Source organism: Microtus oregoni, unplaced genomic scaffold (genome assembly GCF_018167655.1).
Source record: "Microtus oregoni isolate MIOR12 unplaced genomic scaffold, Mior012 000021F_ref0000039, whole genome shotgun sequence".
Classification (NCBI taxonomy): Eukaryota; Metazoa; Chordata; class Mammalia; order Rodentia; family Cricetidae; genus Microtus; species Microtus oregoni.
This window is the reverse complement of record NW_024543080.1, coordinates 29,144,301-29,164,499: the sequence shown is the minus strand read 5'-3', so window position 1 is coordinate 29,164,499 and position 20,199 is coordinate 29,144,301. Positions and strand designations below refer to the sequence as shown.

The 20,199-nt window shown below is 42.6% G+C and overlaps 1 protein-coding gene across 4 annotated transcripts in view; it reads right to left on the bottom strand.

Annotated features, from left to right (window-relative positions):
• Positions 1–17,676, bottom strand: part of Rfc1 (replication factor C subunit 1) — a 64,606-nt gene extending 46,930 nt beyond the window's left edge. For all 4 annotated transcript variants that reach the window (XM_041671342.1, XM_041671344.1, XM_041671345.1 and 1 more), the window contains exons 1-2: positions 17,554–17,676; positions 2,382–2,510 (exon numbers count right to left, since the gene is read on the bottom strand). In XM_041671342.1, the coding sequence (XP_041527276.1) occupies positions 2,382–2,510; positions 17,554–17,556 (132 nt within the window). In that variant the 5' untranslated portion in view covers positions 17,557–17,676. The remainder of the gene's footprint in view (positions 1–2,381; positions 2,511–17,553) is intronic.
• Between the last annotated feature and the right edge of the window lie 2,523 nt (positions 17,677–20,199).

The window sequence follows — 20,199 nt, the reverse complement described above, 5'->3', positions numbered from 1 at the left end:
ATGAGACAGAATATTTTGAAAAAAAGTACCAAGGGTGTAGTCGAACTATCACTAAAGAAGTATTAATACATGCAGAAACACTGCCAATTTCAACTAAAGGAGATTAAAAACAGGACAAAACAAATACTAATAGACTAAGAGATCATCAGGACTGACTTCATTTTCAAAGGGGAAAACATCATCTTATTCAAAAGACCAGTCTTCCCCTGAAGCCTCAAAGGTAAAAGAGTCATAAAGAGTCCCAAGGACAAGACTGCTGCCTGGACTTCAGGAATGGAACCCCGGTGGGTCTGCAAAAGATTAAAAAACCAAAGCTTAGGGGGCTGGAGAGATGGCTCAGAGGTTAAGAGCATTGCCTGCTCTTCCAAAGGTCCTGAGTTCAATTCCCAGCAACCACATGGTGGCTCACAACCATCTGTAATGGGGTCTGGTGCCCTCTTCTGGCCTGCGGTCATACACACAGACAGAATATTGTATACATAATAAATAAATATTAAAAAAAAAAAAAACCAAAGCTTATCTGCACCTTTGCTGGGTTCTGGCCTTGCCTGAGAGCCATTATCCTTCCCTCTTAATACCTTAAGAATGGAAATGTCTACTCTGTCTCTCTACCGCTATTATATGCAGGTTTCCGAGGTTCACAACAAGAAAAAACTTGCCTAAAAATGAATCACACCGCCGGGCGGTGGTGGCACACGCCTTTAATCCCAGCACTCGGGAGGCAGAGGCAGGCGGATCTCTGTGAGTTCAAGACCAGCCTGGTCTACAAGAGCTAGTTCCAGGACAGGCTCCAAAACCACAAAGAAACCCTGTCTCGAAAAAAAAAACAAAAAACAACAAAAAAAAAATGAATCACACCTTCAAGCCTTATTTATATTTGACAAGTCTTTATACTTGATGGTAGAATGGATCAATACTGGGAAGAGGGTGTGGCTGAAATAGAATGGATAATACTTTTAGTTGGCCATGGATAAAATGTTATAGACTGGATGTTTACATCCCAACTTCCTGTGCTGGAGCTCTAATCCTTAATCCCGGCACTCAGAAGTCAGAGGAAAGTGGATCAATGTGAGTTCAAGGCCAGCCTGCTCTCCATAGCCAGTTCCAGACCAGCCAGGGCTTCTTAGTGAGACTCACTCTCAAAGCAAACAAACTTCCAAAGTAAAGTTAAGGATTTAACGAGGTGGTATGGAGGAGGTCCTGATCTCACAAGTTTAGCATCCTTGTAATAAGCATCAGCAGGCTCAATCTCTCCTTCCTGAGCACAGGCACCCAAGAAAAAGCTGTGTGAGAACACAAGGAAGACAGCTGTGAATCAAGAGTCCTCACTAGAAACTACATCAGCCACAGAATCCTCATCGTGGAAAAACAGGCCCCAGAAGTCAAAGAAGTATGGTTGTCCTGTTTAAGCCACTGAGACAATGGTATTATGTTGTTGTGTCCAGAACAAATTAAAATATGGCCAGCAGACTCAAGAGTAAAGGCATTTAATAGAGATGATCCTCATATATTCCAGATACTGGAATTAACAGAAAAGCACTTGAAAGCAGAGTCTAACACCATCTACCTGAAGACAGGCCCTGTGTCTCTATGAACAAAACTGCTTTGTTTGTTTGCTTTATTTGTGGCCCGAACTGACTTCAAACTTCTGCCTCACCCTCTTCATCTTGATTATTTCCAGCATATGCCATGCCACCACAGCTGGCAAATTTTGATCTTAAAATGCAAATGTTTTGCCAGGCACTGGTGGTGCACATCTTTAATCCCAGCACAGGGTGGGGGGCGGCAGAGACAGGCAGATCTCTGAGTTCAAGGCCATCCTAGTCTACAGAGTGAATACCAGGACAGTCAGGGCTACACAGAGAAACCCTATCATGAAAAAAAAAAAAAAAACAAAAAAAAAAAACAAAACAAAACAAAAAGCAAAGGTTTTATTTGGTTTTGTTGCTACTGATGTTTTTTAATGAGTGTAGGAGTTTTGCCAGCATATTAGTCTGTATACCCTATCCAGGCCTGGTACCCACAGAGGCCTGAAGAAGGCTTCAGATCCCCTGTAAGTGAAATTACAAATGGTTGTGAGCCACCATCTGGATGCTAGAAATCGAACCTGGGCCCTCTGGAAGAATAAATAATGCTCTTGACCGCCAAGCCAACTCTCCAGCACAAAATGCAAAGTTTTAACAACTCAAAGGAGAAAGGGGGAGAAAACAACAGGATTGAACACAGCAAGCTAGATTAGACATATTAGCTTTATTTCTTCCTCCTCTGTCAACTGCACTGAAATCTCTAATTCTTCAGCACTCCCAACAAATCAAGGTTAGGAATTGAGCTTCCTGGACGCCTCTTGGACGTACAGGACAAACTTGAACGTGGAAACTGACCTTGGCTTCCTTTACTCCTTTCTTTCCTTTGACAGTTCCCACAGAAGGTTTTATTTTCTCATTCTTCTTTACCGTCTCATTTACAGGCTTTTTCCCACTTGATATAACCCCAAAGAATTTCCGAATGTCCTAAAAACAGAAGAGGAGACATGTAAATATTACACACATAACATTCTAATTTCAGTTACTAACAGGACAACTTTACTCAACTGGTCTAACCCAGGTCATCTCTCCAAATCAAGGCCATCTGTATTCAGCGGCATCCTTTTTATAAATAAAAGCCACCTGATAAAATTACCTGAATTAAAAATAAGTTTCCTGCCTGGTGGTGGTGGTGCATGACTTTAACTCCAGCATTCAGGAGGCTGAGAAAGGAGAATCTCTGTGAGTTCGAGGCCAGCCTGGTCTACAGATTGAGTTTCAGGACAGGCTCCAAAGCTACAGAGAAACCCTGTCTCAAAAAACAAACAACAACAACAAAAAGGTTTCTAATATAAACTAACATTAATCCCAGGCAGTGGTGGCGCACGCCTTTAATCTCAGTGCTCAGGAGGCCGAAGGCAGGCAGATCTCTGAGAGTTCGAGGCCAGTTTGGTTTACAGGCTCCAAGCTACTAAGAAACTGTCTCGAAAAAAAAAATTAATATTAATCCTCAGAATGTAAGCAAAAACAAGTAAAACTTTTGACAGCATTTACTGCTCTTGCAAGGACCTGGGTTCAGTTCCCATCACCCATATTAAGTGGCTCACAACCACCTATAACAACCACCTATTTGGGTTCTCATGCCCTCTGCAGGCACCTACATGTATGGTGCACTTAACCTCACACAGACACATACACATAAACAAAAATAACAAAGCAGTTTTGTTTCCTTGTTTGCTTCTGTTTTTGGAGACAGAGTTTCTCTGTTTAACAGCCCTAGCTGTCCTGGAACTAGCTCTGTAGACCAGGCTGGCCTCAAACTCACAAAGATCGGCCTACCTCTGCCTCCTGAGTGGTGGGATTAAAAGAGTGCTACACCACCATCCGGCAACAAACCAGTTTTAAAGAATTGTTTTTGAGGAGCTGGGCGTGGTGGCACATGCCTTTAATCCTAGCACTTGAGAAGCAGAAGCAGGTGGATCTCTGTGAGTTTGAGGCCAGCCTGGTCTACAAGTTCCAGTATAGCCAGGGCTGCTGAACAGAGAAACGCTATCTTCGGGAGGGGAGAATCTGTTTTGACAATAGCAGCACAGTTATGAAGAGGCAGGTAGTGACTGAAAACGCATGCACATACAAATCCCATAGTCCCAGGTGACTGAGAAGACACAGCTTGATACCACCAACAGCGACAAGACTTACACTTCAGTTTGAGAACCTGATTGTTCTTAGAAACTAAGAACGTTGAAAAAAATTTCCTCTACATGATTCTTTTCAAACTCTAAAGAAAGAAAAAAGAAAAATTGGTGCCTACTATAACATACCTTCATTATTTGACCCTGGGCTAAACTACAGCTTTCAAATTAATCATACAAAAGACTTTACAATACAATTTAGCATTAAAAGCATTCAGTTTTCTTATTCTTCACATATATATTTTTCTTACCTTCCTTTTTTGCTTTATTTTTATTTTGTTTGGATACACAATGTATCCCTGACTGTCCAGAGGCTCACTATGAAGGCTAGCTAGGCTGGCCTCTAACTCATAGAGGTCTGCCCGCTTCTGCCCTCACCCCAGTGCCGGGGTTACAAGAGCACACCACCACATCATCCAGCTCCTTACCTTTCTAAAACTACTGTAGAGAGGAAAGTGAACAGAACAGACCTTAGAATCAAGAAGCCTTTGAGTCTGCGCTCTAGTGCATTCTACTTGTGTGACCCTGGACAATTCGTTGGTATCTCAAGCTATTTTCAGTTAGGTGACATATACCTACCCTTTACAAAGCTCCAACATGCATCTGTTATCATTTTAGCTCAGCAAAAAGCTTCTCCTCTATTATTCACTCAAATCCCTGAAACAACACCTTTTATAAACTATTTAAAGCGAAGAGGTAGGATTTCATATCTTCCTTTGCAGATCTGTTATATAAAAAGTTCTAACTCTTCGAGGCCAGCCTGGTATACAAGAGCTAGTTCCAGGACAGGAACCAAAAAGCTACGGAGAAACCCTATCGCAAAAAATAAAAAAAATAAAAAAAAAAAAAAAAAAGTTCTAACTCATTAATTTAATCTAAGTTTAAAAAATCTTGCTAACATGGTGGCAGCATGTGCCTATGACCACATGGTAGAGGCTGGAACATGAGGAGTTCAAGACCAGCCTAGGCTACACAGCAAGTTTTAAACTAGTCTGGGATACAAAAGACTCCCTCTCAAAAATAAACAAAGATATAAACAGTGAGCCAATGTGATGACCCAGAAAATAAAAACGAGTGTCTGGAACCTATGTGAAGGAGGGAGGAGAGAACTGCCTCCTGAAAGTTGTTCTCTGACCTCCACATGTGTGTGGCATATGTACATCCACACAGATATCACACACATGCACACATACACACAAATCTAATTATAATAATATTTAAAAGTAAGTAAATAAAACACAGCCTACTGAATAGATGCCTTGGCTATAAAACAAGACACTGGTGTCAAGTCGTGAAGAACAGGACAATAAGGAAAGCCACAGTCATGTATAATTTGCCAAGAACCGAGCTTGAGGCTGACTACTTTATTGCTTCTGGAGGAAATGACAGTTTCTAATCAGTCTTGCTTTTTAGGATTATACAGTGATTCTTCCCTCAAACAGTGGGGCTTAAACACATACAAAGGAAAGAAAAAGAAAAGAACAGAGATGATGCAGGTGCTCCACAGAAACAGCAAAACTCTAAATTAAAAATCAGGGAGCAAGCCAGACGGCTCGAGGGTAAAGGCTCCTGCTGTCAGCCTAGGGACCTGAGTTCAAGCCCTGGAGCCCAGGGTGAAAGACGAGAACTAACTCCACATTGTCCTCTGACTTCCACACCTAAACCACGGCACACACATACACATACAGAAAGAAACAAAATGTAAAAAACATGATAATTAAATTTCTGGGTTTTTTTTTTTGGGGGGGGGGTTTCGAGACAGGGTTTCTCTGTCGCTTTGGAGCCTGTCCTGGAACTAGCTCTTGTAGACCAGGCTGGCCTCGAACTCTCAGAGATCCGCCTGCCTCTGCCTCCCGAGTGCTGGGATTAAAGGTGTGTGCCACCACCGCCTGGCTCTTAAATTTCTGTTTTATACACCACAGACTAAAAGTAAAATATTCAGGGAATGAAGCAACTGGTAGCACTGAGCACTGACGTGTGGGAAAGTCTGCCCTGCACTCAGCCTTACTGCCCTTCTTCCTAAGGAGCTCTGCCAGCTCCTCCTCAATCCCTACTCTGATGGCGGCAATGCATACTACATTAGTTTACATCTCAGCGTATACTAAATATATACTATATGAGCCCTACCTCAAATAAATCAACTAAAAAATCTGACTACATAAATATGAAAAAGACATCATAAACAAAAATATCTACAATAAGTGGACTTCTACAAATGAACAAAAGACAACCATATAAATATAAATATAAAACTGAATAAAAGTTAATAACAGAGGGGCTGGAGAAATGGCTCAGTGGTTGAGAGCACTGCCTGCTCTTCCAGAGGTCCTGAGTTCAATTCCTGGCAACCACATGGTGGCTCACAACCATCTGTAATGAGGTCTGGTGCCCTCTTCTGGCCTGCAGGCATACATGCAGACAGAATATTGTATACATAATAAATAAATATTTTTTTAAAAAGTTAATAACAGCAAAATTATAAAAAGAGAATCAAGTACCAAAAAAATACATATACCTTTTCTTCCAATAATCACATTTCTTATATTCTGAGTTGTGAACCTAGCTTTTAACAGCTGAATCATCTCTCTGGCCCAATCATCACGTTTCTAAGAATGATAGGGGATGGAGAAGTACATGATGCTCTTGAAAAAGACCTGAGTTTGGATCCCAGCACCACATCTCATGGCTCCCAACTGCCTGTATTGCTAGCTCTGGTGGATCCAAAACTCACTTCCGGCCTCCAAAGGCACCTGCACTCACATCCACATACCCACACACAGATGCATATAATTTTTAAAAGAAAAATTATAAAGGGGGCTGAAGAGATGGCTCAGAGGTTAAGAGCACTGCTTAACCTCTCCCAGAGGTCCTGATTTAACTCCTGGCAACCACATGGTGGCTCACAACCATCTCTAATGAGATCTGGTGCCCTCTATTGATGTGCAGGTGTACATGCAGGCAGAACATTGTATACATAATAAATAAATCTCTAAAAAAGAAAGAAATTAGCCGGGCGGTGATGGTGCACGCCTTTAATCTCAGCACTTGGGAGGCAGAGGCAGGCAGATTGCTGTGAGTTTCGAGGCCAGCCTGGTCTACAAGAGCTAGTTCCAGGACAGGCTCCAAAACCACAGAGAAAACCCTGTCTCGAAAAACCAAAAAAAAAAAAAAAAAAAAAAAAGAAGAAGAAGAAAGAAAGATAGAGAGAGGGAGGGAGGGAGGGAGGGAGGGAGGGAGGAAGGAGAAAGAAAAGTTATAAAGAAGCTGAGCATAGTGGCACATGTCTAATTCTAGCAGTTGGGAGGTAGAGGCAGGCAGATCTCTATGAATTCGAGGCCAGCCTGGTCTACATAGTAAATTCCAGACAGAAAAAGATTGGCAGGGGAGAGGAGCCAGGCAGCTCTTGGGGAGACAGAAACAGGGAGGGGAGGCAGATTGAGTTCAAGACCAATCTGACTTACAGAGCTAGTTCCAAATGGCCAGGGCTACACAGAGAAACCCTGTCTTATTTTAAAAGCCGAAAAAGAAAAGGGGGGAGGGAGATGGGAGTAGGGGAAGAACGAAGGAGCGGGGAGCAGCTAAAAGTAACTCCCCTTTTTCTCTAGCTGATTATTAGTTTAAAAAAAACAGGGAAATTCAAGCAATACAAACAACTCAGGCAACGCTCACACAAAAGTTTTAGCAGCAATAACTGTTCTGCATGGCATCTCAGGAATAATGCCAGCTCAGTTTCCTGGAGGAATGCCCAGAGGTTCCTGAAGCTATGCAGGATTCAGAAGTGATTGTGGTCTTTCCGGATATGGCAGAGAAACAGGTAAATATGGCAAGTATCTGAGCAATCCAAAGATTATGAATCTCACCAGTAAATGTTCAGTCAAACTGAGAAGAAAAGCATATAGTCTTTCTGACAAAGTTTTTACTAAAAGTAACTACCTAAGGGATATCCAATTATACAAATCAGAGTCTTAGCCATACCATCAACAAAACTGTGTCTTAATGCTAATCTCTACCTCTTAGCACCAAATGTAGCTCAAGATTTTTACAATAGTTTTCTAGGAAGGAATTCATTAAAATCATGTTTTTCTAGTAGAAATAAGTTTTCAACTTTTTACAGTCCTAGGGCTTGAACCTTGTCCACAGTATACACGTATTTTACCACTAAGCTACACTCCCAGCCCAACTCTTACTCTTTATTGAGACAGGGTTCACTAAATTGCCCAGGCTGGCCTTGAACTTATTCTGTAGTCTAAGTAGGTCTTAATCCTCCTACCTTAGCCTCCCCGTGGCTACAATTACAGCACTGGCTGCTCTGGACCTGGGTTCAATCTCAGCAGCCAGAGGATCTAACACCCTCTCTTGGCTTCTTATGGGCACTGTATTCACATGGCACACAGACACACATACTATAGAGATTTGCATTGATATAGATCTTGGCTTATTGATATAAATTTAAGGTCAATTTTGTTATATATATATTTCTGCTCTTGATTAAGGTACTGTGTTTGTACAACTCATTTAAAAATGTAATGTATAATTATAAAACACAAGTTAATAGCATCTATAATAGTCAAGCTTGTAGTCATGTTAGTTAGGTTTTTTAGATATATAGAGATATATTTCAGTTAGGTAGAGATTCTTCAGCTCTTTCAGAGGTCTTCAGAATATGGCATTTAAAATGTTTTAAGAACTTACGACTTTTCATGACAATGAGACACAACTGCTCCTGGCAGTACCAGGCTACCTCAAGATGATGGGCATCGAAGAGGCTCCTTATGGAGTTTGGTAGTCATTTGCCTGGACTGCTTGATGTTATGCTGTATGAACTGGACAAGCAGGACCCACAGAGAAATGACTGTTGAACTTGCCTAAAGGTGAGACAGTGCTTTAGGGTTCCTGCTTCATGAGAGAGTCTGCATGACATTCTGCAGGACACAGAAGAAAGTGACTGACAAGCTGCCAATATAGGTGGAACTGTCTTGAAATTTCCTGCTTCATGGAAAAGTCTGCTGGATACTATGGGTCTGTGGGCTAAAGATGGATGCCCCAACGGCACAGAAGAACTTTAGGTGACTGTCCAGGCAGCAAGATGTCTCTGTCATTTCTAGAGTTTTGGAAGTTGCTTACAATTCACTTCCTGTTAACTTAGGAAATATTACATCCTTCTAAAGTCTTTGATGGTTTTGAAGAATAGATATAATTATAGTTTTCCTTAGTTATGATAAAAGATAAAGTAGATATAAATGTTGTAACTATAATTCTTGCTTGATATCAGTTTTGTTTTATGTAATTTTACTATGTTATTTTGTTTTATGTAATTTTACTATGTTAAAGTTAAAACTTTCCTTTTTATTTAAACAGAAAATGGGAGGTGATGTAGAATTCCCCTCTGTATGCTGTGATTACCATTGATGAACAAAGGGACTACTTTGGGCCTATAGCAGAGCTATAGGGGGACAGAGCTGGGTGGGGAACTAAACTGAATGCTGAGAGAAAGAAGGTGGAGTCAAGGAGAAGCCATGTAGCCCCACCGGAGACAGACATGGGAACTTAACCCGGTAAACCACAGCCTCGTGGTGATACACAGATTAATGGAGATGGATTAATTTAAGATGAGTTAGCCAGAAATATGCTTAACTTTTTGGCCAAACAGTATTGCAAATAATACAGTTTCTGTGCGATTATTTCGAGGCTGAGCAGCCACGAACAAACAAGTGACCTCCTACAATAACACATGCAAAACATCCAGGCACATAAAATAAAAATGTTAAAAAAAAAAAACTTTTCATTAGTGGTGTACACCCTTAATTCCAGCACTCTAGTGGCAGGGAGAGCTCTAAGAGTTCAAGGCCAATCTGGTATATACACTGAGTTCCAGATGAGCCAAGACTACATAGTCTCAAAAATAAGTGAATAAATAAACAATGTAAGAGGACATGTTAATTGCAAAACAAAATAAATATGTGTGCTAAAACAATCTTTAGCTGGGTATGGTGCACACACATGTAATCCTAGCACTGAGGAAGCTAAAGCAAAGGACTACCAAATTCAAAGCCAGCCAGGGCTACATAACAAGTACCAGGCCAGCAATCTAGATAGCAAGGCCCTATTTCAAACCCTCCACCAGGAAATCCTTAACTGGGGTTTTTGCTATGATTTGTTTGAAGAAAATGTAAGAAGAGGCTAGGGAGACAGCTCAGCTGTACAAGTGCATGCTATGTTCAAATCCCCTAACCCAGATAAAAAGTGGGGCATGGCTGCTCATACCTGTAACCCTAACACTGGGATGGGGCACAGACACAAAGATTGCCGGCATGGGGTTCAGTTAAAGACCCTATCTCAGAAGAAGAGGATGGAGAGTAACAGAGCAGGGCGCCAGTGTTTTCCTGGGGGCTCCTCATGAACTGGGCCCACACCACCCACACACCCACACACCCACACCCCTTAAGATATTAAATTAGCACTGTGACTAAAATTCACCTCCTATCTTAGGTCTGTATGCCTTACTCTCATGTCATGTCATATTACAATATTGTGGCTATACAAGGCAAAAACTACTTTCACTTTTAGTAGGCCATTTCCTCTTCCTTCAAAATTGGTTTTTAGCCAAACAAATTACCTTTTTTAGAAATCAAAACCATCCCTACACATACGATCAACATTACTGGTGCAGCAAAGTCCAGCACTTGCCTCAAGCACTTCCCTGAGGAAAACACCATGAGCTATTTAAGTATGATCTAGAAAATCTTAAATTTTTCAAAACTTCCGGGGGCAGGGAGAGGGGCTATTAACTGTACAAAGAAGAATCTGTAATAAGTTCCAGGGAAGAAAAGTCTAAGGTCCCTCACGGACTCCTTCATTCACCTAGGTTAACACTCAGTACTTCTAAAAGCCTTCAACAGACCAGGATCAACGGTTAGTGGTCAGAAGAAACAAAACAGGAAGCAGCAGGGCCAGGGTGGCACAGCCCTATAATCCAAGACTAGGGAGGAAGAGGCAAGTGATCTCTGTGAGTTCAAGGCCAACCTGGTCTACAGAGTTCCGGGAAAGCCAAGCCAAGGCAACAGAGAGAAACCCTGCCCCCCCCCCCCAAAATAAAAGGAAAGAAAAGAAAAAAGGAGGGAGGGAGGAGAAAACGGTAAAGAAGGAAAACAACCCAGCCCTCAGCTCTCACAGAGTCTCAATGCTCTTCAGCGTCTTCAGAAAACAAAAGCTGAGCCTAGAGAATGAGAGCAGTGGGACCTGCTCCTGCCCCTGTGTCTACTGAAGGTCTCCTGAAATCTCTGCTGACAATGAAAATCCTCATCGTGTCCAGAGGATACAATAGTGTCTCTCAATTAAACATTCATCTTAGAAATTTTTTGGGTTCCTAACCAAAATTACAAATGGACAAAACTGAGCACAACACAGAAATAATTATCTAATTTAGGTTTAAAATAATTGGTTTCTTTCTACACCTGCTTAACTTGGATAACTAAAGTTTGAGGCGGATCATGCCTGATGAAGTGGTTTATTCCAGGATTCTGACATTTTCACCACAGTTAACGTACTGAAATTCTCGTTCATACAGAGGTTAATTCACAACTTACTTCTAATCAAAAAAAGTCAAATTTCAACTACCTACATGACCACATAACTTCAAACTAAAATTAGACCTAAAATATAATACAGGAAAACACCATACTTCTCTAGACTACCTTACTGTCATGAAGAAAAAAAAAAACTAAAGCCAAGGTCTCAGCAGGTAGTCCTGACTGGTCTCAGACTCAGGAGCCCACCTGTCTGCCTTCTGAGGACTGACAGTAAAGGTGACTACTGCCAGCCCACTCATGAAATGCTTTAATAACTCAGTCATCAACAAAAGGGTGGAAAAAATTTAATAGATTTGACATTAGTGTTTTGTCTGCATGTATGTGTGTGTACCATGTAAGTGTCTGGTGCCTATGGAGCTCAGAGAAGCCTGGGGTCTCCTGGAAACAGAGTGATGGATGGTTGTCAGTCACTATGTGGGTGCTGGGAACCAAATTTGTGTCCTCTGCAAAAGCAGCAAGTGCTCTTAACCACTGAACGAGCACGCTTGTCCCTAGAACAGTGGGTCTCAACCTTCCTAATTCTGTGACCTTTAATACAGTTCCTCATGTTAGAGTAACACCCAACCATAAAATTTTCATTGCTACCTCATAAGTGTAATTCTGCTTCTGTTATGAACTGCAATGTGAATATCTGTGCTTTCCAATGGTCTTAGATGACCCCCGAGAAATCATCCAATACCTCACAGCATATGACCCACATGTTGAGAACCAATGCTCTAAAAAATGCCAACAATTTTTACCTTCTTCACGTAGAGATGAACAAACATAACTTGTTGCTATTTCCCCAACACCAAAGAAACGCAGCACAAGGCGCCTTCAGCCCAGAAACCCCAGGTGTAGAGCTCTGCACAGTTGCTCTGCAGCACTCAGAAGCTCTCCTTACTCTTCCACCTGTCAGCAGCTCAGCCACCAGCGAAGCACATGAGGAAGGAGGAGGGCGCAAATTATGTCACTATGTTAATTTATCTGTGACGAGCACAGGATTCCATGCAAAGTACAGACCACAGTGCTCTGCAGAGCAGCTGCCAAAATAATACACATTGGTTTTTACTTCTCTAATTTAAAATTAGCAAACAAATGAAAATATTTAACATTTTAACAGTCCACCAAATTTACAAGAAAATTTATAATCAACATACTTCACAAAATCTACTCAAATTATCTAACAAGCTTTTACTTTATAAAGCACCAAAATGCACTGTCTTGTTTCGTTTGTTTGTTTTGGGTTTTCAAGACAGGGTTTCTCTCTGTGGCCCTGGCTGTCCTGTAAAGACCAGGCTAGTCTTGAACTCAGAGATCTACCTGCCTCTGCCTCCCAAATGCTGGGACTAAAGGTGTATGTCACGAAGCTGGGCTTGACGTTTTATTCTCTTGAATTTTGGATGATCTGAAAATGTTAGCTATTAAATAGATAGAAATGCAATATTAAAAAAGTAATAAGGGGGGCTAGAGAGACGGCTTTGTAGTTAAGAACACTGACTGACTCGGGTTTAATTCCCAGCACCCACAGGCAGCTCACACCTGTCTGTAACTCCAGTTCCAGGGTTTCTAACACCCTCATACAAACGTACACCAAGGCAAAACATCAATGAACGTTAAATAAAAATAAATTATTTTTTAAAAAATAAGAAGCCATATTTGTACTGCTGTGAGATTTAACTGCTTAAAATATAAGTGAAGCCCTATAGATACTATTTTCTTTTTTAATCAACAAGCTTTCTTTTTTCATCAATAATTGGTTGGTATAATTATTAAAATTGCCAGGCGGTGGTGGCACACGCCTTTAATCCCAGTACTCGGGAGGCAGAGGCAGGCAGATCTCTGTGAGTTCGAGGCCAGCCTGGTCTACAAGAGCTAGTTCCAGGACAGGCTCCAAAGCTACAGAGAAACCCTGTCTCGAAAAAAACAAAAAAAGAAAAAAATTATTAAAATTATGTGTATGGTTGAAAAAATACATATCAGTTCTTTTTTCCTTTTTTTAAATGTGCCTGGCTGTTTTCCCTGCATATATGTCTGTGTACCATGTGCATGCAGTAATACCTTTTTTAAATTTATTTTTTTTAAAAAACTATCTTTCCTCATTTTATATGCCAAATCCATTTCCCACTCCCTCCCCTCCTCCTGCTCCCTCCACCTCCCAACCTACCCCCTCTACTCCTCAGAAAGGGTAAGGCTTCCCTTGGGGAGTAAACAAAATCCAGCATTGCTTTGAGGCAGGACCAAGGCCTCCCCCCCCACACACACACACATCCATAGAGAATGAGTTTCAATGTCACGCGGGAGACCGGGGTTCGATTCCCCGAGGGGTACCAAAGAAAAAAAAAAGGAGAATGAGTTTCAAAAAGCCAGAACAAGCAGTAGGGATAAATCCTGGTCTCACTGCCAGTGGCCCCACACTCTGCCCCAGCCATACAACTATCACCCACATTCAGAGGGCCTAGTTTTGTCCTATGCTGGTTCCCTGTCAGGACGGTGTTGGAAGGCTTCCATTAGCTCAGGTAAGCTGTTTCAGTGGGTGTCCCCATCATAGTCTGACCTCTTTGCTCGTATTCTCACTCCTCCCTCTCTTCAACTGGACTTTGGGAGCCCAGCCCTACATGTCAATCTTGAAGGAAGTCTTTGGAGGTGGGGGTCAGGTGTCTCAACTCTGTAGTCTGAGCATCGTGTCCGCTCTACAGGCATCTTTACATCACTCTACACATCGTAACTGGCTGTGTCAAGTGCTCTCCCTGGAGCAAGGCTGCCTGTACTGCAATACAACCTTTTCCATTTGTATTACAACTTGGCCTGTGAGGCCTCTGCTTACTTTCCTGGCTTATCCATCTGTTTCCTATGAGGTATGAATATAGAGGTCCAAGTTTATTCTTTATTCTTTGCATGAGAGTATCTGGTCTTGGCACTTTTTTTCTTTCTTTTCCTCCTGCCTCTTGAGTGCCGAGATTATAGGTGTGCATATACCTTTATGCCTGGCCTTGGCATCACTTAAACTGACTACTGAATTATCTCAACACCTTTGTCAAAAGCCAAAAAGCTGGAGACCTCAAGTTCAATGACTCCCAGAGCAAGAGCTAACCTTCTGTCTGTGGATGAGCTTCAGCAAAGGGGAAGAACTTCAGGCGGTGTGGCATGTACCTACAGGCATCTCTGCTGGCCAGAACATTTGCATACCTCTCACCACATTTATCTAACAACTACTGCACTATACTATAACTTATGTACAGATGCTCAATAAACACTCATTAAATAGAACTTTATTCTGGAGTTCTGTTAGGCTTCTTTTCATGTTAACTGCTGGAGGATTAGATTAAATACCAATACATAATTTTTTTATTTATTTTTTATGTGTATACTGTTTTGCATTATATATATATATATATGCATGTGTACCACATACATGTCTGATGACATTAAAGTTCAGAAGAGGGTTCTGAATTGCCATCGAACTGAAGTTACAGATGGTTATAAGCTACTATGTAGATGCTAGGAATCAAACCCAGGTCCTCTACAAGAGCAACAAGTGCTTCTAAGTAGTGAGCCATCTCTCCAGCCCAGCGTGTGTGTGCGTGCATGCGTGTGTGTGTATGTGGTGTACTTATTTTCTGTGTCTATATGTGGATATGTGCACATGAGTGCAGTGCACAAAGTCCAGGTGCTCTGACTCCCTTGGAGCTGCATTTGCAGTCAAATGTCAGTCACCTGACACGGGTGCTGAGAATAGAACCAGATTCCCTCTGCAGCAGCAGCTGGCACTCTTAACCACCAAGCCGTCTCTCCAGCCCAATACAAAATTCTAATCTACTTACTAGAAACGTTTCCTTTCAGCAAACAGTAAAAACTGATCGACTTAGCTGTTTCTTTTCAGCAAGAATTACTTTTAGTACTAGAAAAGTGAAGCAGGAGCTGGGGCAAGGGCTCAGTTGGTAAAGTGCTTGCCACCCAGGCATTAGGAGCTGAGTCTGAATCTCTAGCACCCACATACAAAGGTGGGTGTGTGGTGGTATACCCCTGCAATCCTAGCACTGGTGACACAGAGACAGACAAGATTCCTGGGGCTTGCTGGCCGGCCAGCCAACTTAGGCACTGGTGAGCTCCAGGTTCTGTGAAACCCTCACAAAAAACAAGGTGAGTCTAGGAGGCTGACTCAGTACAAGCATGAGGACCTGCATGCAGACACACAGTGCCCCATAAAACCAGGCAAAGCTATATATGCCTGTACTACAGCACTAGGGGAAGCAGAGACATGAGGACCACTGGTGTTTGCTGGCCTACAGTAATAGAACAAACCAGCCTGTTCTATATATATTGTAAGGTCAAGGCCTGATACATGATACCACTACCCAAAATTTTCCTTAAAAACAATGAACTCAGAGCCAAACATGATGACAAAGCCAGGAGCATCTCTGAGTTTGAGACCAGCCTGGTCTATAATGTAAGTTCTAGGGAAGCCAGGACTATTATAAGGAGACCCTGTCTCAAAAAACAAAAACTTGAGAGGTTTGAGAGGCTTGATTGAGAACACATGTTACTCTTGCAGAGGCCCTGATCAGTTTCCACCACACACAAAATGGCTCACAGCTGCCTTCGACACCAGTTCCAAGAGATTCAAAGCCCTCTTCTGATCTCCTTGGGGCCAGGGTTGCATATGATGCATGTACATGCACATAGGCAAAGCATTCATACACATAAAATAAGAAACTTTCTTTTTAATTTTTAAATGCCCGGAGGGGCGTGACTGGAGAGATGGTTCAGTAGTCAGAGTACTTGCAGCTCTTCTGAACCTGAGTTTAATTCCTAACACCCACAACCATTTTTTTGTTGTTGTTTGTTTTGTTTTGCGAAAAAGAGTTTCTCGGTGTAGCTTTGGTGCCTCTCCTGGAGTCCTGGAACTCCCTTTGTAGACTAGGCCGACCGCGAACTCACAGAGATCCGCCTGCCTCTGCCTCCCAAGTGCTGGGATTTAAAGACGTGCGCCACCACTGCCTGGCTCACAACCACCTTTAACTCCGGCTCCAGGCATGCATGTTCACAGAAATACATCTAGGCAAAACATACATATTACAAACTAAATAAAAAAAAAACTAATGAACATGGAGCTTGGAGAGATGGCTCAGTGGTTAAGAGTGTGTACTGTTCTTGTAGAGGGCCTGAATTTCCACAGCAGGCATCTTCAAACCACCTCGAACCCCAGCTCCAGAGGATGACACCCTCTTCTGGATGCCATGGGCACACATTATGTGCATACACAAACACAGATATACATAAACACATAACTAAGCTTTTTTTTTTTCAAGAAAGCACTTTAAATGAATGTTTAGAAAGTGTTTAAAGCCAACAATTCACATATAAACCTGGGGGGAAAAGGCTGACCCTGCGTGGCTACTATTATCTTTTCCCCAAGAAGAAAGAGAGCGCTGAAATTTTTCCAATCCAACATAACTTTTCCCCCTTGAATGCTGGCATTCGGAAGAATGCTGGATAACAACTAAATGAGGAATAATAGAAAATATACGTACAGATGATTGTTAAATACCCTCTAGATTAACTGGGGATCTTCGGTTATCCTTTAAATTAAAAATTGCTTCCAATATGCAACTATCTCATATGCCTGCTGCTATTTCACTTTCGAGCTGTTAGTTCATTGTACAGAATTATGAACTGAAGTTGCGACTGAGGGTTTTTTTTAACACTTTAACAGGTGACAAGAAATGACAGCTGTCAAATACATAACATCCCTCTATACTCAATGTGTTTTTTACTCCTGGTAAACCAGGTTATCTGTTCAACTCCTATAAACTACTCAACAAAGTAAAACAACTTCCTTGTGTCATCAGCTTTCAAAACACCTGAGACGCGCTTCAGGAAGAAACTGATTATTAAAGCGAAGGCCCGAGCAACTTTTCCCTAAGAAAGCAAAGTATTGCATGCTTCCTCACAAAGCTTGAAGTCACGGTTTTTAGGAAGCATTCCAACTGAGATTTGGGACACTGCCGTACACGAAATAAACTTTTAACTCCAGGTCCAAATCAACGTTCCTCTTCTTCCTCCCTTCCCCCAGGAGTCGGGGGGTGGAGAGTGAAAGTGCCGCGTTGCAGCCACATCCCTGCACGCTGCGTCCGCGGGGCGCCCCGCACCCTAAGCGGGCCCCTCGGAGCACCCTGCGCCGTCCTCCCCAGCCCGCACCGGGGCGGCGCCCCGTCCACACCCGGCCTGCAAAGCCTCTGGAGCTGCACGGCCTCCCGGACGGCTCACCATCGCAGCCCCAAGACCGAAGAGGAACAGGTGGGCAGGCCCGCGGCTGGGGGAATCCGTTATCGGGGCTCGGGATCCATTGGCGCCAACAACTTCTCCCGCGAAGTGGCAGAAGCGCAAGCGGCGGCGCGCGGCGATGACGTCAGGAGGCGCGCTCTCGCCACGCGGCCCCGCCCCCAAGGCGGGAGTTTCACGCTTGGGGGCGGTACGGTCCCGGCGGCGGCTTGGAGGATTGCTGCTGCCTCTGTTGGGTTCGTGTGCGCGAGCGGTAGCAACCCAGACGCCCAATCCTTGTTCTGCGGCTGACTTCCTCTAAGGAGGGTTCCCAGGTGCCTTCCTTCCGTGTACACGTGCACAGCAAGGACAGTGCCCTGCAGCAACTTCCAGAAGGGCTTACTCCCACCCTCAATAGAATGAAATGTATTCAATACACACTGCCCACATCAACTGTTCCCCTCAAACTTTACTCTGATTTGTTTTGTTTTCTTTTTAATGTTTGACCTATCGATTTTGGCTCAAACTAAGAAACCCGTAGTTAGAAAAGTCCCAGGATAAAGTACAAATATTTATTACTTTTTACACGTTTATTTATTGGTGGTGGAGTTTGCCAGTGACGATCAAAGAAAATCTTATGGGAGCCCTTCTGCCACGTGGGCATATGTTTGTTTTAAAGGGGCTATTTACATTAAAGGAATATTTACATTAAGTTTTTTTCTTTTAAATATTTTTACTTCACGTGCATTGGTGTTTTGCCTCCATGTGGGTCTATATGAGAGCGTCAGCTCTCCTGGAACTGGAGTTACAGACATTTGTGAGCTGTCATGTGGGTGCTGGGAATTGAACCTGGGTCCTCTGGAAGAGCAGCCAGTGCTCTTACCTACTGAGCCATCTCCCCAGACCCTACATTAAGTTTTGTTGTTGTTTTGAGACGGGATCTCATGTGTACCATCCTGGTCTCAAACTCCCTATATAGTTCAAGTCACTGAGCATGACCTTGAACTAGTAATTTTTCTACAGTATCCTAAGTGCTGAGATTTCATGTATATATATTAACATGCCTGGTATATATCAAACTCTGACCTACTATGAACAAATGCAACCAACTGAGCAACCCCAGCCCCAATAGCTCTTTGTTCTAAAACTATCAAACTACAAAAACTAGCCCCTTAATTCCTAAAGCTTCAGTAAAACGTTTAAAGAATAGTGAAGTACCCAGGTAGTGATGGCGCACTCCTTTAATTCCAGCACTTGGGAAGCAGAGGCAGGCAGATCTTGGTGAGTTTGAAGCCAGTCTAGTCTACAATGTGAGTTCTAGGAGAGCCAACAGAGCTGTTACACAGAGAAACCCTGTCTCAAAAAAGTCAAAAGAATAGGGAAGTCGATTTGATCTGAGTACTGGAAAGGCAGAGGCAGACAGTAAATTCAAGGTCAGCCTGGTTTACAGAGCAAGCCAAGGCTTCATAGAGAAAGCCTGTCCAAAATAATAAATTAGAGAGGGAGAGAGAGAATGATAGTGAAGTCTTTGAAGCAATGCATATCAAGATAGACACCCACAGAAAATCTAGAGTCAGGAGAGAGTTAGGATAAGCAAGTCTCAGCAAGGAGCGAGGTTGTTTCACTCGGTCAGTTTGGGTAGCTGGCTTGGTATGTGACTCAGGTGGGCCCGGAACTCATGATAATGCCTCTGCCTCCACCACCCCCACTCATTACATTATTAGGTAATCCTGTAATCTGCACCTGGCCGGCAAGTTTCCGATTGATAATTAAACACCTTGGTTGTGGAATAGAATGTAACATTTTCATACAATTTCAAGAGAAAACATGAGATTATCCAAGAATTTAGTGAGGAGAGCAATATCAAACTTTGGCCTTAGACTTTCAAATCTTTTTCTAACACTTCCCGTTGGGCCTTGTCCCTTTGTGACACCATATCTACCAGGAGAGGCTGTAAAGCATTCAGGAATACAATAGTGTGTATTTACTAGTTATCTATTGTGACATGATTTTGGTTTTGTTTTGTTTTTGTGACAGAACTTCTTGATGTAACACTGGCTGACCTGGAACTCCAGAGGTTCACTTGCCTCTGCTTCTCCGATGCTGGGATTAGAAGCGAGTACCACAACCTGCATCTATTTTATATGTGCCCCATGTGCAGTTCTGCACTGTTCTAGGTTAAAATTCACCACTAAGAATAAAAATCTCCTAGCTGGGCAGTGGTGGCGCACGCCTTTAATCCCAGCACTTGGGAGGCAGAGGCAGGCGGATCTCTGTGAGTTCGAGGCCAGTCTGGTCTACAAGAGCTAGTTCCAGGACAGGCTCCAAAGCTACAGAAAAACCCTGTCTCAAAAAAAAAAAAATAATAAATCTCCAATTAGAAACAAGTGAACTGTTTCTATGAGCAAGACTTCACTGCTGGGTGTTAGGAATATTTCCTAAGCGAGCTCTCTGGCGACGCAGAAATTCCCAATCAAGCCAAATCAAAACAAGCCAAATTAAGAAATATCCAGGTTTGCTCCAAAACCACAGAGAAACCCTGTCTCGAAAAACCAAAAAAAAAAAAAAAAAAAAAAAAAGAAATATCCAGGTTTAATGGGAGATCTGTGCTCTTGGGTGGCCCCGAGGGGGAAACCGGGAAGCAGCAGGAAC